Below are 13,125 nucleotides of genomic sequence, written 5' to 3'. Positions count from 1 at the left end.
ACGAGATCGGAACAAAGTCCTCAAGTCGATAAAGAAATCTTCTTGGGTCTTAATAAGCAGTAGGATGGTCTGGGGTAAGCTATGCGGAGCCAGTGTGGTTTACGAATTAAACTGCCAGATAAACCCACTCACCTGTCTTCTGGTTCTTTAAGCAGCTAGTCCAGGTTGCAAATTTTTGAATCTGGGCACAGAGAAACCCGAAGCGGATACTGAAGAGATGTACGAACAACAACCAATCGAAAAAGTTCGTTCCCATCTTTACTTTCTTAAGCTTTCCAAAAAATACCCCAGAGATCAATGATATAAAATTAAAACTGTGATTTGAGATTTTTGATAGTTTTATTAAATATTAAATCATTTTTATGGTATATAAATTTGCCATGATTGTTTATTATTTTATTTTTTTATTTAGAGTACATTGTTATTAAATTCTTATACATTTTACTAAATAATTTCAATTATATTAAACAATTTCTTTATTAAGAGAGTTTTTGTTTGTTTGTGTGAGTGTGTGTTTTAGATTTTTCACTTAAATCCATTTTTTAGTTTTCTTTCTTTTTTTAGATAAGGCGCATACCAAAAACATACAGTTCTCATTCTAAAACAAATTTCTTTATAAGAAATTTTCAATCTAAAATCTTAAAAAAGTAGACAAGAAGAAAAAGAAGAACAAATTATTTTAATTCGTTTTTGGGGTGATATTACAATTAGTAGACTACTAAATGATTGTTGAAAAGTACAACAAATAGGAAAAAAGAACAGAAAGCACAAATATTTATTAAAAAATTGGAATTAAAAAACGAAAAACTAAAAGCAACATTATAAAGAAGGATAGAATAGTAACAACTTGTATCAATTTTTTTTTATAAACTACAGTTAAACTTCCTTCAATTGTGAGACAAATTTTCGGCTGACATTACAACTGGAATTATGGGGCCTTTGTCATTTGCCGCATCAAGGAAAATCGGATAAGAAGTGTATTTGAGAATTAACTAAAGTAGGATAAAAATAACAGCAATTGTAAATTCCAAATTTCTAAATAACACAGCGCTACAGTAAACGAGAATTGAATGCTTTACTTCACTTCCGCAGTCTGTAAAATAACACATTAAAAGCTGTGGGATAATTTCAAATGGCTCAATGGCTCTTGGGTCTGCAAAATATTACACAACAAGGACCTATAATATTACACGACAAGGCAGCTACATTTGTAAAGACTTTAGAAATTGATATGGAGCCATGGGAATCCAACTATAGAATAATATACCAACTGTTGCACTATTTTAACTATAGATATATCGTAAATATTATTCCCAACAACGATTTAGATATTGTAGGGAGAATTGAAAACGATCATGTAACTGTTTCTTCTTTTGTAACGCCGTGTATTTCGCCCAAAAGCCAAACACATCAAATGCCCTGTTCTCTCTACTTAAAAAGCGAAAAAATCTAAACAAAATAATTATTGGAAAGCAACATAATATAGGACAACTATGTATACATACAAAAAACATACATAATATATATTTAGGAAAATTCAATTAATGAAAGCATAAACGAAACGAACAGTAAAAAAACGGAACATTTATTTTAATATCTAACCAGTGTCCAGCAACCCGTAGTTTCATCGCGTCTATAATAGCGAGGTCGATTGTCTCGGAAAACAGTAATAGCAGGAAATTGATTTTCTTGGATGAATTTAATGGTGGCCCTCATCTGTAAAAAGAAGAAAAGTAGAAATGGAAAACATGATAATAAAGTATTAAAATCTTAATAAAACGACCACTTACGTGATGTGTAAAATGTGGCGGTTCCACATCGGGACTTGTGGATAAATGTTGCAAAAGAAATTCATCTGTTTGTGCCAGCCACAAATCGGCACCCCTTAAAGGATCATAATTGAATGGGCCAATGCGTAATAGACCCAAAGAGGCATCGTATATATCAAGAACCTAATAAGCAAATATGGAGTACTCAACAAAAAAGTAATTTTTAGTATATTGTTTTTATTCCTTCATACCGTTTGTGCTCCCATAAAATTACGAGCATCACGCAATTCCCGATCTGGTCCTCGTTCTGGAAATGTGGCTGGAAATATTTCACCAGTTTTGATATTAACACCAACACCATAGATAATGGGACAATTGATATCGCCACGCAAAATTGTATTTAATTCACCAACGCAGGCTTGTGTTAGATCAATTTCAAGATGATGTTTGTGGAATGATTCTAAAAAGAAGAAGAAGAAGAAATAAAAGTTAATTTAATATCTTATCATAAATTTAAAGGGCGGTGAAATAGTGTTTATTGTCTAAAATCAATTCTAACGATCTTGCATGAGGTTTCAAAAAACAGAGCATACTTTTAGGCGTCTTATTGATTGTTAGAGTACGATTACATTTACAGAAACCAATGGAAAAAATCTACTGCATTTCGAGTGAAATCTAATGGATTTTAGATGGGCTTTTATTTGACATATACTCAACAGAATTGACAGCAGAAATCCACTCGATTTAGTAAATTTAATCATGTTTTTATGCATTGTTCTGTAAATCGTAATACCACTAAGTTATTATCTAAATATTTTTTGCCATTAAATTATTTTATAAGTTATTTTAAAATATATATCTATAAATAATAATCAAATGTCGTTCGTTGGTAATTGCATCAGTTGAGAACGGCTGGAACGATTTGGATAATTTTTTTTTTTGAAATGTTCGTCATAACCCGACTTAGGTTTTTATGGAAAGAAAATTTGGCGCGGTCAAATTTAAATTTTTTCTGCAACAACTACTGAACCGATTTTTCTGAAATTGTCAGGGAATATTCAGGGATGGCACCCGTGTTTTGTTCAATATGAGAGGGGGCGGAGAACTTCCCCAGTACCCTATTTTTTAAAAATGCTATATCTTTATGGAATAAAAATCAAATGTCTCTCCTTGGTAATTGTATTCACTTGAGAACGGCTGGACCGAAAAGGATATTGTTTTAAATGTTCGTCGTAGCATAATTTAGGTGAAAATAGGCTGTATATTTTGTTGAGTATTTAAAACAAAAAACGCAACTAATTTTAATTAATCTAGAATCTAGGTTCTTTTTTGAGGCATTAAGTCCCGACCCCTACTTTTTTCAATATGTTATATCTCCAAAACTACTTAACCGATTTCCATGAAATTTGCTGCAAATTTTCAAGGTTTGCCATGGTAATTAATGTATATTTTAAGAACTTGGGAGGAGTTGGGGTACCTTCCCCACACCTTTCCTCTAAACGGTATAAGTATATGCCAAACTTATGATAATATCGGTTTCAGCGTTAATTTTGGGAGACAATGGGGTTATGTCTCCGACTCTAGGTACATATTAGGAACCTAATTTCATGAAATTTTCAGAATATGTTCAGGAATGTCCCGTAGTCCAAAAATGCTATTTATTTGTTGACGAATTTCGGTGGTCTATTGTTTTATAATCGCGTTTTTTTAACGATACACTATCGGCCTGCAAATTAATTTTCGAGACAACGGGGGTTGCGCCTGTTGAACTTTAAGAGTAAGTTTCCTTGGGTCTTCAGGGTTCGTACGACGAAGCTCAGCACACTCATTTACTCTCTTGAATCTGACCCTAATGACCCGTACATGGAATGTATGGCAGTAGCAGTTAGGTGTGGAAATGACGAGGTAGAGTTGCTGAACGTATGTATACATCCCGCTGTTAAATACCTGTATTTCAGGTTACAAGCCTAGCCCAGGTCATAACCGTCTGATCTTGGGGGGACTTTATTGCACATAATGAGTTGTGGCATTCGGTCCTCGGAAACGGCCAAAGGGGTAAAGCAGTGACTGAGCAGACTGATAGCTCTACGCTTTGCACGGTCAATAAGGATGCCCCTGCCAGAATTAGCGGAGAGTTTCACAGTTTGTCAGACATAACCATCGTGTCACCTGGTCTGACAAATGAAGTCACCTGGAAACCCGTCATTTTTCTTGGGTCAGACCTTCACTTTATAATTGTCTACATTAGCAGACCGCCCAATTTTATCTTATCACTTTCGTCAATCATGGAAAAGCAGATTGTCCGATTTTCAGAGAGTTGACCAACCACCGCCTCAGAGATCTGCCTAATCCTTCTGATGTTCGGGTAGCGGAAAGGACGTTCCGAGACATCATCACTGCTGCAGCCGCTCGTCATATACCTGCTGGTCGAATACCCGAAGTGAGACCAAACTTCCCAGCAGAGGCGCGGGATTTGCAAACGAACGTAATGAGCTTCGTCGAGTAAACCCCAGTGAACCCAGAGTCAGGGAGCTGACACTGAAAGTTAACAGGTTGGTCGGGGAGCATAGGCATGGAAAGAAGGAAGATAGGACCTCAATAACGTTTGCGTCGTCACGTTGACTGACCCGAAGAGGTCCGCAAGTTATTTCAATAGACAGATTGTCGGGAGTCACTGGACGAAAAGAAGAGTACTACGTCGCATCATATCTCTTCCTGCCGAGGATGAAGCGTAGCGAAGACTTTTGAGGCCTTAGTACTCCGTAACTGTTTAACCTCTACCTCTCCTACATTCAGACCGCCACCTCCAGACTGAATTGAGATCGTAACGTTTGCGGATGATTGTACGATCCTGGTGTCAGGTACCTACCCTGATGACACCTGTGAGAGACTGAACTCCTATTTAGCCGATCTTACCACCTTTTCCTGACGAGGAATATGCAAATATCCGCCACTAAATCTACGGCCACTCTGTTCACCATATGGACGGCACAGGTGAGAAAAGAGTTGAGTTCCGACCACAAAGTACCCTTAAATTCTAGGGGTCACAATCGATAGCATGTTATCATCTTCCGTGCATGCCACAGCTATTTGCGACAAGCTGAAGTGTAGGCACAAGGACCTCAGAATGCCGCCTGGCATATCAGGTATTTCAAGGAGAATTCTCATGACTAGAAGAGGAGGTCCAGTGCTACATGAAAGAAAGAACCTCTAGATCTACAAGCATATCATACGGACACAGTTGCAGATGCCATATGCAGCTATAGTTTGAATGCGGAGCACACGCCTCATCTATCGCAGCTGAGGAGTGTCAGCTCCCACGGCAAACCAGATTAGTTTTCAACTATGTTCAACTATGTGCAGCCGTCTATACTCCTATTGGGCAAGGATCGACGGCACTGTGCAAAACATCTGCCCTGCATGCGGCACAGGCCCATTCAACGCACGGCACCTTTTCAACTGCCCACCGTCAAACCTACTCAACTTACTCCAGTGGATCTGTGGTTGCGTCATTTGAAAGTTTGATAGTTTTTAGCCTAAGCGTACTCAGGACAGTTTGACATGCGATAATTTGTTGGGTTGTTTTCGGTGGCTCGGTTGAGGTCCCTCTAAAGCATGGTTTTTGAACGCTTTTACAGCATCTTCTGACAACGAAAATCGTTGACCACGCCTTTTTTCTTGATGTGCTGCAATCAAATGAAGTCATTGGATCCCCAGTCAGGGCTGTACGGTGCGTGACCCATCAATTCCACGTTTTGTCCGTCAAACAGGCGCTGGTTTGAATCGATGTGTAAGAGCTCGCATTGTCATGGTGCAGAACAATTCGTCTTCTCTTGTTCGTTTTTCGAATTCCTCAGGAGACTTCAGCCAAACAAATTGTAGTGGAACACTGAGAAATAACCGTCCTACATTTCTCAAGCCGTATAGTCGCAACACGGTCAGTTTTGCTGATGAAACACGCGACCATTTGCTTCGAAGGTCTCCTGCCATGAATAACTTCCGTTGGATTTGGCTCGCTTTCGAAGACCCAAACGGTCGATACCTGTTTTGTTTCGGGCTCCTAAGCAGAGATCCAAGATTCGTCGTCTGTGACGATCTTATAAATGTCGTTTGAAGCACCGCGATTGTTTTTGTTCATAATTTCATTGCACCAAGCCACAAGAGACTTTTTTGAACGATTGTCCCATTTTGCTGGATCTAACGAGAAAAATTCATTTTTGCGGCCAGGTGTTCATGCAATATCAAATCTTAGTTGGCCCAAGAAATGCCCAAGAATGCCTCTATCTCACGGTATATAACATGGCGATCTTGCATTATTCGTTCAAGCACGTCTTAATTTTTTTCTGGATCAACGGCCGATTTTATGCGACCCTCACGACCTTAGTTTTTTGCGAGTGTCGACCACTATTGAATTCATTTAACCAGTTTTTCATAGCGATATAGGATGGCCCTTTATCGACATACAAAGATTTAGGGGTCGATTATGGACTGCAACTCAACTGTAGTTACGTTGCCAGAGGAGAAAATCATACACTTAAAATGAGCGAATTCATTCAGCATCATTGTTTTGAACCTTCAGCTGCGATGCACTCTTGCCGTGATTATCCATGTCGAAAGTTGTGACAAATTATAGGACGAAAATGTTCACAAGTATATTCAATTTTCTTTGCAAAGTGATTATTTTCATTTTTTTTTTTGTTTACAACACAACACATGGTCGTATGTCAAACCGCCCTGAGAAACAGGCCTAAATTAAAAATAATGTATATGGGGATTTCTGAGTGAAACCGGACACTTTTTCAAGATGAGGTTTTTGATTTCCTTTATTTATTGCTGCGGTGATGCTGCTCATTAGCAAAACATTTTAGTATATTTTCAGATTTTTTTGGACTATCGGTTCCAGAGATATCGCGCCTTGAAAAAGTCAAATTCTGTAAAAACTACATGCAAAGAAATACTCATAACTTCTTTAATATTGGTCCAATTTGAAAAAAATCTTTTTTTGTATGTTTTGTTGTTTTATCAGCTGTTAAATAAAAAATAGCAAAAAATTTGCACAGTGGGCTTGGATGCTATTTTCGCGATTTAATATTTAAAATCAAAATTTAAAGAAGTTCGACCCCTTCGATTTTCTTTAAATTTTTTTGTATTAAACTACGTTCAATTATAAAAATTTTAAGTCATATGTGGTAATGGGATTCGGACGATTACTATTTTTTCTGAATTTTTTAAAATTTTTCAATTCAATTTTTCCTTTATAATTTTGTGCAAAATTGATTAATTTATTAAAAAAATTAAAAGTTTCATTTTTAAACATTTGTTTTGATTTTATATTTATGAATTTATCTCAGACATCTTAAAGACAGCGTAATTTTTCGATTTTGAAAAGGCATCAGCGAAAATTCCATTAAAGCCCACTGTGCATTTTTTTCTATTTTTTATGATAAATATATAATATATAATGATAAATAAGTACTCTTAGCTTCAAAAATACAGGAAATACAAATTTTGGACAAAGGTATAAAGGAAAATTTGTACTGACAAATTTTAAAAAATTCAGAAAAAATAGTAATCGTCCGAATCCCATTACCACATATGACTTAAAATTTTTATAATTGAACGTAGTTTTATACAAAAAAATTTTAAGAAAATCGAAGGGGTCGAACATCTTTAAAAATTGATTTTAAATATTAAATCGCGAAAATAGCATCCAAGCCCACTGTGCAAATTTTTTTGCTATTTTTTATTTAACAGCTGATAAAACAACAAAACATACAAAAAAAGATTTTTTCAAATTGGACCAATATTAAAGAAATTATGAGTATTTCTTTGCATGTAGTTTTTACAGAATTTGACTTTTTCAAGGCGCGATATCTCTGGAACCGATAGTCCAAAAAAAATCTGAAAATATACTAAAATGTTTTGCTAATGAGCAGCATCACCGCAGCAAAAAATAAAGGAAATCAAAAACCTCATCTTGAAAAAGTGTCCGATTTCACTCAGAAATCCCCATATATAACCCATTTAGGTATAGATAATCCTAACTAAAGAGTTATATGCCCATTTTCATTTGAAATAACTATAATTTGTTATTTAGAGTTCTTTAAAAATTGTACTTTAACCCCAAATAAATTTTAAAGATAACACATTCTGAGCCATTAACTAAATCTAAAACATTTGCTTAAGAAATGCTTTAATTGCAAAATAAGTTCTCCTTAACTTACGCATTATACTGTAGAAAACCTCTTCGCCATAGCTTTGTGGATCACGATAGCCACCAATTAATTGCAATTCAATGCGGCCCTCTGGATAACCTAAGGCTAGCTCTTGGACACGAGCAACCATAGTGCAGACAGCTTCATCGACACCAGTACCATCAAAGTGAGCCAATGCAACAGCACCAGAACCTAAAAACGAAGAGGAAGACAATTAAAAAAACGTGTATAAGGAGGTATGATTTCTTAAAAATTCAATTAAAACAAGGATATTTTTATCCTTTTCTTTAAGGAACTCCTTTGTATTGTAATGCTAACAATGTAAAATGAAGCCAATTTAATGATACAAAGTAAAGAAAAGTTAAAATACAAAAGAAAATATTCCTTAAGAAAACAACATAATCCTTGTGTTTCATGTGCGCTAGTGTATTTGTGCGGGTGTGTGCTTGACTTACCTGAATGCCTTACAACCACAATAATACAGGTGGTAGCATCATCTGTACCAATTATATTGATATTTTTATCATGCGGTGCTGCAGCAGCCATTTCACGTTGACCTACGTACAGAAGACCCACTGGACCTACCGACTTTGTGGGTATCGATAACAATTGCTGGGCATAATCTCTGTAGACAGGATGTTGCATAAACAAACTGGTTGTGTCCATCGGACAATCGTCCTGTAGTACACCATTCAATACCAAAACCATTTTGTTAAGGATAAGGAGGATAACGTCTTGTTGGTGTCTTTGTGTGTGTGAGTGTTGTTGTTTTCAAAACAAAGACGTTAATGGTGAAAGTTTATCTGCAAGAGAAGAGCAAATGAAATAATTTTAATCAATGTTGGAGTTTGATTTTTAAAATATTTAAATTCTAGGTTAGATGTAAGTCCTCCTCTAGTAAATACCTCGATGTCATATCAAATATTCGGACTAGACAAAATTAGTTGGTGTTGTTGAATTTTACATTTCTCAATTTAAATCGCGTATATAGAGGCACACTTTCTTTAAGAATGGGTCTCTAGAGGCACCCTTAGTTTCAGAAAGGGTCTCTAGAGACACCCTTAGTTTCAGAAAGGGTCTCTAGAAGCACCCTTTCTTTTAGAAAGGGTCTCTAAAAGCGCCCTTTCATTCAGAAAGGGTCTCTAGAAGCACCCTTTTATTCAGAAAGGGTCTCTAGAAGCAACCTTTCTTTCAGCAAGGGTCTCTAGAAGTACCCTTTCATTCAGAAAGGGTCTCTAGAATCACCCATTCATTCAGAAAGGGTCTATAGAAGCACCCTTTCTTTCAGAAAAGGTCTATAGAAGCACGCTTTCTTTCAGAAAGGGTCAATAATAACACCCTTTCATTCAGAAAGGACCTCTAGAAGCACCCTTTCATTCAGAAAGGGTCTCTAGAAGCACCCTTTCATTCAGAGAGCGTCTCTAGAAGCACCCTATCATTCAGAAAGGGCCTCTAGAAGCATCCTATCATTCAGAAAGGGCCTCTAGAAGCATCCTTTCATTCAGAAAGTGTCGTCAGAAGCACACTTTTATTTGGAAAGGTTCTCGCTCACCCTTTTATTTAGAAAGGGTCTCTAGAAGCACCATTTCATTCCGAAAGATTCTCTAGAAGCACCCTTTATCTTAGAAGGGGTCTATAGAAGCACCCTTTATCTTAGAAAGAGCCTATAGAAGCACCCTTTATCTTAGAAAGGGTCTATAGAAGCACCCTTTATCTTAGAAAGAGCCTATAGAAGCACCCTTTATCTTAGAAAGAGCCTATAGAAGCACCCTTTATCTTAGAAAGGGTCTATAGAAGCACACTTTATCTTAGAAAGGGTCTATTGGTCTTTAGAAGCACCCTTTGTTTTAGAAAGTGTCTTTAGAAGTATCTTTTAATTCAAAAATGGTCTCTAGAAGCACCCCTTCATTCAGAAATGGTATCTAAAGGGAGCCTTTCATACAGAAAGGGTCTCTAGACTCACCCTTTCATTCAGAAAGGGTCTTTAAAAGCACCCTTCTTTTAGAAAGAGGTCTATAGAAAGAAAGGAGTATATAGAAGCACCCTTTCTTTCAGAGGAGGTCTATAGAAGCACCCTTTCTTTCAGAGGAGGTCTATAAAAGCACCCTTTCTTTCAGAGGAGGTCTATAGAAGCACCCTTTCTTTCAGAGGAGGTCTATAAAAGCACCCTTTCTTTCAGAGGAGGTCTATAGAAGCACCCTTTCTTTCAGAGGAGGTCTGTAGAAGCACCCTTTCTTTAAGAAAGGGTCTATAGAAGCACCCTTTCTTTCAGAGAAGGTCTATAGAGCACCTTTTCTTTCAGAGAGGGTCTATAGAAGCACCCTTTCTTTCAGAGAGGGTCTATAGAAGCACCCTTTCTTTCAGAGTGGGTCTATAGAAGCACCCTTTCTTTCAGAGAGGGTCTATAGAAGCACCCTTTCTTTCAGAGTGGGTCTATAGAAGCACCCTTTCTTTCAGAGAGGGTCTATAGAAGCACCCTTTCTTTAAGAAATGGTCTATAGAAGCACCCTTTCTTTCAGAGTGGGTCTATGGAAGCACCATTTCTTTCAGAGAGGGTCTATAGAAGCACCCTTCATTCAGAAAGGGTCCCTAGAAGCACCCTTTCATTCAGAGAGGGTCTTTAGAAACACCCTTTCATTCAGAAAGGGTCTCTAGAAGCACCCTTTCATTCAGAAAGGGTCTATAGAACCACCCTTCTTTTAGAAAGAGGTCTATAGAAAGAAAGGAGTATATAGAACCACCCTTTCTTTCAGAGGAGGTCTATAGAAGCACCCCTTCTTTAAGAAAGGGTCTATAGAAGCACCCCTTCTATAAGAAAGGGTCTATAGAAGCACCCCTTCTTTAAGAAAGGGTCTATAGAAGCACCCCTTCTTTAAGAAAGGGTCTATAGAAGCACCCCTTCTTTAAGAAAGGGTCTATAGAAGCACCCTTTCTTTAAGAAAGGGTCTATAGAAGCACCCTTTCTTTAAGAAAGGGTCTATAGAAGCACCCTTTCTTTAAGAAAGGGTCTATAGAAGCACCCTTTCTTTAAGAAAGGGTCTATAGAAGCACCCTTTCTTTCAGAGGAGGTCTGTAGAAGCACCCTTTCTTTAAGAGGAGGTCTGTAGAAGCACCCTTTCTTTAAGAAAGGGTCTATAGAAGAAGCCTTCCTTTCACAGAGGGTCTATAGAAGCACCCTTTCTTTCAGAGAGGGTCTATAGAAGCACCCTTTCTTTGAGAGAGGGTCTATAGAAGCACCCTTTCTTTCAGAGAGGGTCTATAGAAGCACCCTTTCTTTCAGAGAGGGTGTATAGAAGCACCCTTCTTTAAAAAAGGGTCTATAGAAGCACCCTTTCTTTCAGAGTGGGTCTATGGAAGCACCATTTCTTTCAGAGAGGGTTTATAGAAACACCCTTTGTTTTAGAAAAGGTCTATAGAAGCACCCTTACTTTCAGAAAGGGTCTATAGAAGCATCCTTTCATTCAGAAATGGTCTCTAGAAGCACCCCTTCATTCAGAAAGGTAATCTAAAAGGAGCCTTTCATTCAGAAAGGGTCTCTAAAATCACCCTTTCATTCAGAAAGGGTCTCTAGAAGCACCCTTTCATTCAGAAAGGGTCTCTAGAAGCACCCTTTCATTCAGAAAGTGCCCATAGAAACACCTTTTTATTCAACAAGGGTCTCTAGAAGCACCCTTTCATTCAGAAGGGGTCTATAGAAGTACCCTTTCCTTCAGAAAGGGTTTATAGAAGCACCCTTTCTTTCCTTATTATTCTTATTACGCATGGAGTTGTAGTTCCTCCGAATCTTGTTGTAGGTGTTCGTGGGATATTGTTAAGCAATAAAAAACATTAAATGACAAATTTTTAATATGAAGACATTACAAATTTACGATGTGACCACTAAACAGAATGCATACAACTACTATGAGGAGGAGGATGGAGGATCATTGCCATCGCCATTGTCGCCGCATTGTATCAGAACCACCATGTATGGATGGATATGACCAAGAAAGGATAGATGGGACATGTGTACCTACAACATACAATATCTCATCTAAACATACAATCATCGCATGCATATACTTATGTGGTTCTGGTGCTTTGGGACCATATTGTAAAGGAAAACATATAATGCAGAAGTTGGGTCTTTGTTCACATTGTGTGACGGTTGTGTTGGAGGACACCAATAATTTGTGTGTGTGCTTTTTGTTGCAGCATACGGCTAACCAAATGAAGGCCACCTTTAAGTAATTCCCATCATTCGTAGCAAAAGTTATGACATTGCAGGAGTGAGTGCTGAAGTACAACACAGATCTTCCAACATTTCTAAGTGGTGGTGGTGGGAGCGTTTTTTGGCGTTTTCTCTTAAGCAACAACAAAAATTTTGCAGCAGACCAGCAAGCATGCAGCCAACAACCATCCAAACAAATTTATGGTACAACAATCAAATGTCGTTGCAAAAATGATTATCAAACATTTAAATCTATATGTGATTTGTTGTTGTTACTCGTGGTGTTGTATATATGTAGATATTATGTATGTATGCTTAAACGAAGAACAGCTTTTAATAATTTTTATTCAATTTTGTTCAGCGTTTATTTTGTATGTTGCATTGGCCACCAGGAGAATAAAAAAAAACCTAAAAGAGCTTCCCTCCTCAAAGTTTACGGTGATGATGTGTTGGCGTTAACGGCTTAGCCCATGAACACAAAAACTGGGTAATAAGTTAGAAAGACTGACCTCAGTTATTGGCATTGTCGTTGCTATTGTTGTCGTTGTTGTTGTATGTTCCTTTTTGATAATAAATTGAATTTACTTTTGGTCCACACACGCTGTGTCTGTGGTCCGTCTGTTCAGTAAAAGTGATTAAGATAAAGATTTAAACTACTTTATAAGCAATTGCTGCGCTCTGGAGAACTTTTCATAATTGAATGGCTTGTTGGACAATGTTTTGTTGATTTTTATCAAACAATTTTTTTTTTGGTTGGTTATGAGAGTTGTTGTGTTTGGTGTTTAAAAAAGATTAAAATCTCGTAATAAAAATATAACAACTTATAAATTGATAATCTACAATATGATAGTCCCTAATGAAAAATAATCTGAACAAATCCACGATTAGGTCTCTTTAGAGGGTGTTCTTAAAAAAATGTTGAAATAACCAT

General features: G+C 37.2%; 1 protein-coding gene across 6 annotated transcripts in view; it reads right to left on the bottom strand.

The window, feature by feature from the left end:
* Positions 1–317: 317 nt before the first annotated feature.
* Ntan1 (N-terminal amidohydrolase 1) overlaps positions 318–13,125 on the bottom strand; it is a 207,628-nt gene continuing 194,820 nt past the window's right edge. For 4 of the 6 annotated variants that reach the window (XM_073992474.1, XM_073992471.1, XM_073992472.1 and 1 more), the window contains 6 exons: positions 8,440–8,787; positions 7,994–8,176; positions 2,021–2,229; positions 1,791–1,952; positions 1,603–1,716; positions 318–638 (listed from right to left, as the gene is read on the bottom strand). In XM_073992474.1, the coding sequence (XP_073848575.1) occupies positions 627–638; positions 1,603–1,716; positions 1,791–1,952; positions 2,021–2,229; positions 7,994–8,176; positions 8,440–8,692 (933 nt within the window). In that variant the 5' untranslated portion in view covers positions 8,693–8,787 and the 3' untranslated portion in view covers positions 318–626. Of the gene's footprint in view, positions 639–1,364; positions 1,717–1,790; positions 1,953–2,020; positions 2,230–7,993; positions 8,177–8,439; positions 8,788–13,125 lie in introns of those variants that run through there. The other 2 variants (XM_073992475.1, XM_073992469.1) reach the window with 1 other exon arrangement.

The sequence above is a fragment of the Musca autumnalis genome, unplaced genomic scaffold (assembly GCF_047663935.1).
Source record: "Musca autumnalis isolate F117 unplaced genomic scaffold, ASM4766393v1 scaffold_5, whole genome shotgun sequence".
Lineage (NCBI taxonomy): Eukaryota > Metazoa > Arthropoda > Insecta > Diptera > Muscidae > Musca > Musca autumnalis.
Note: the sequence above shows the minus strand (reverse complement) of the source record. Positions and strands in the feature narration are given on the sequence as shown.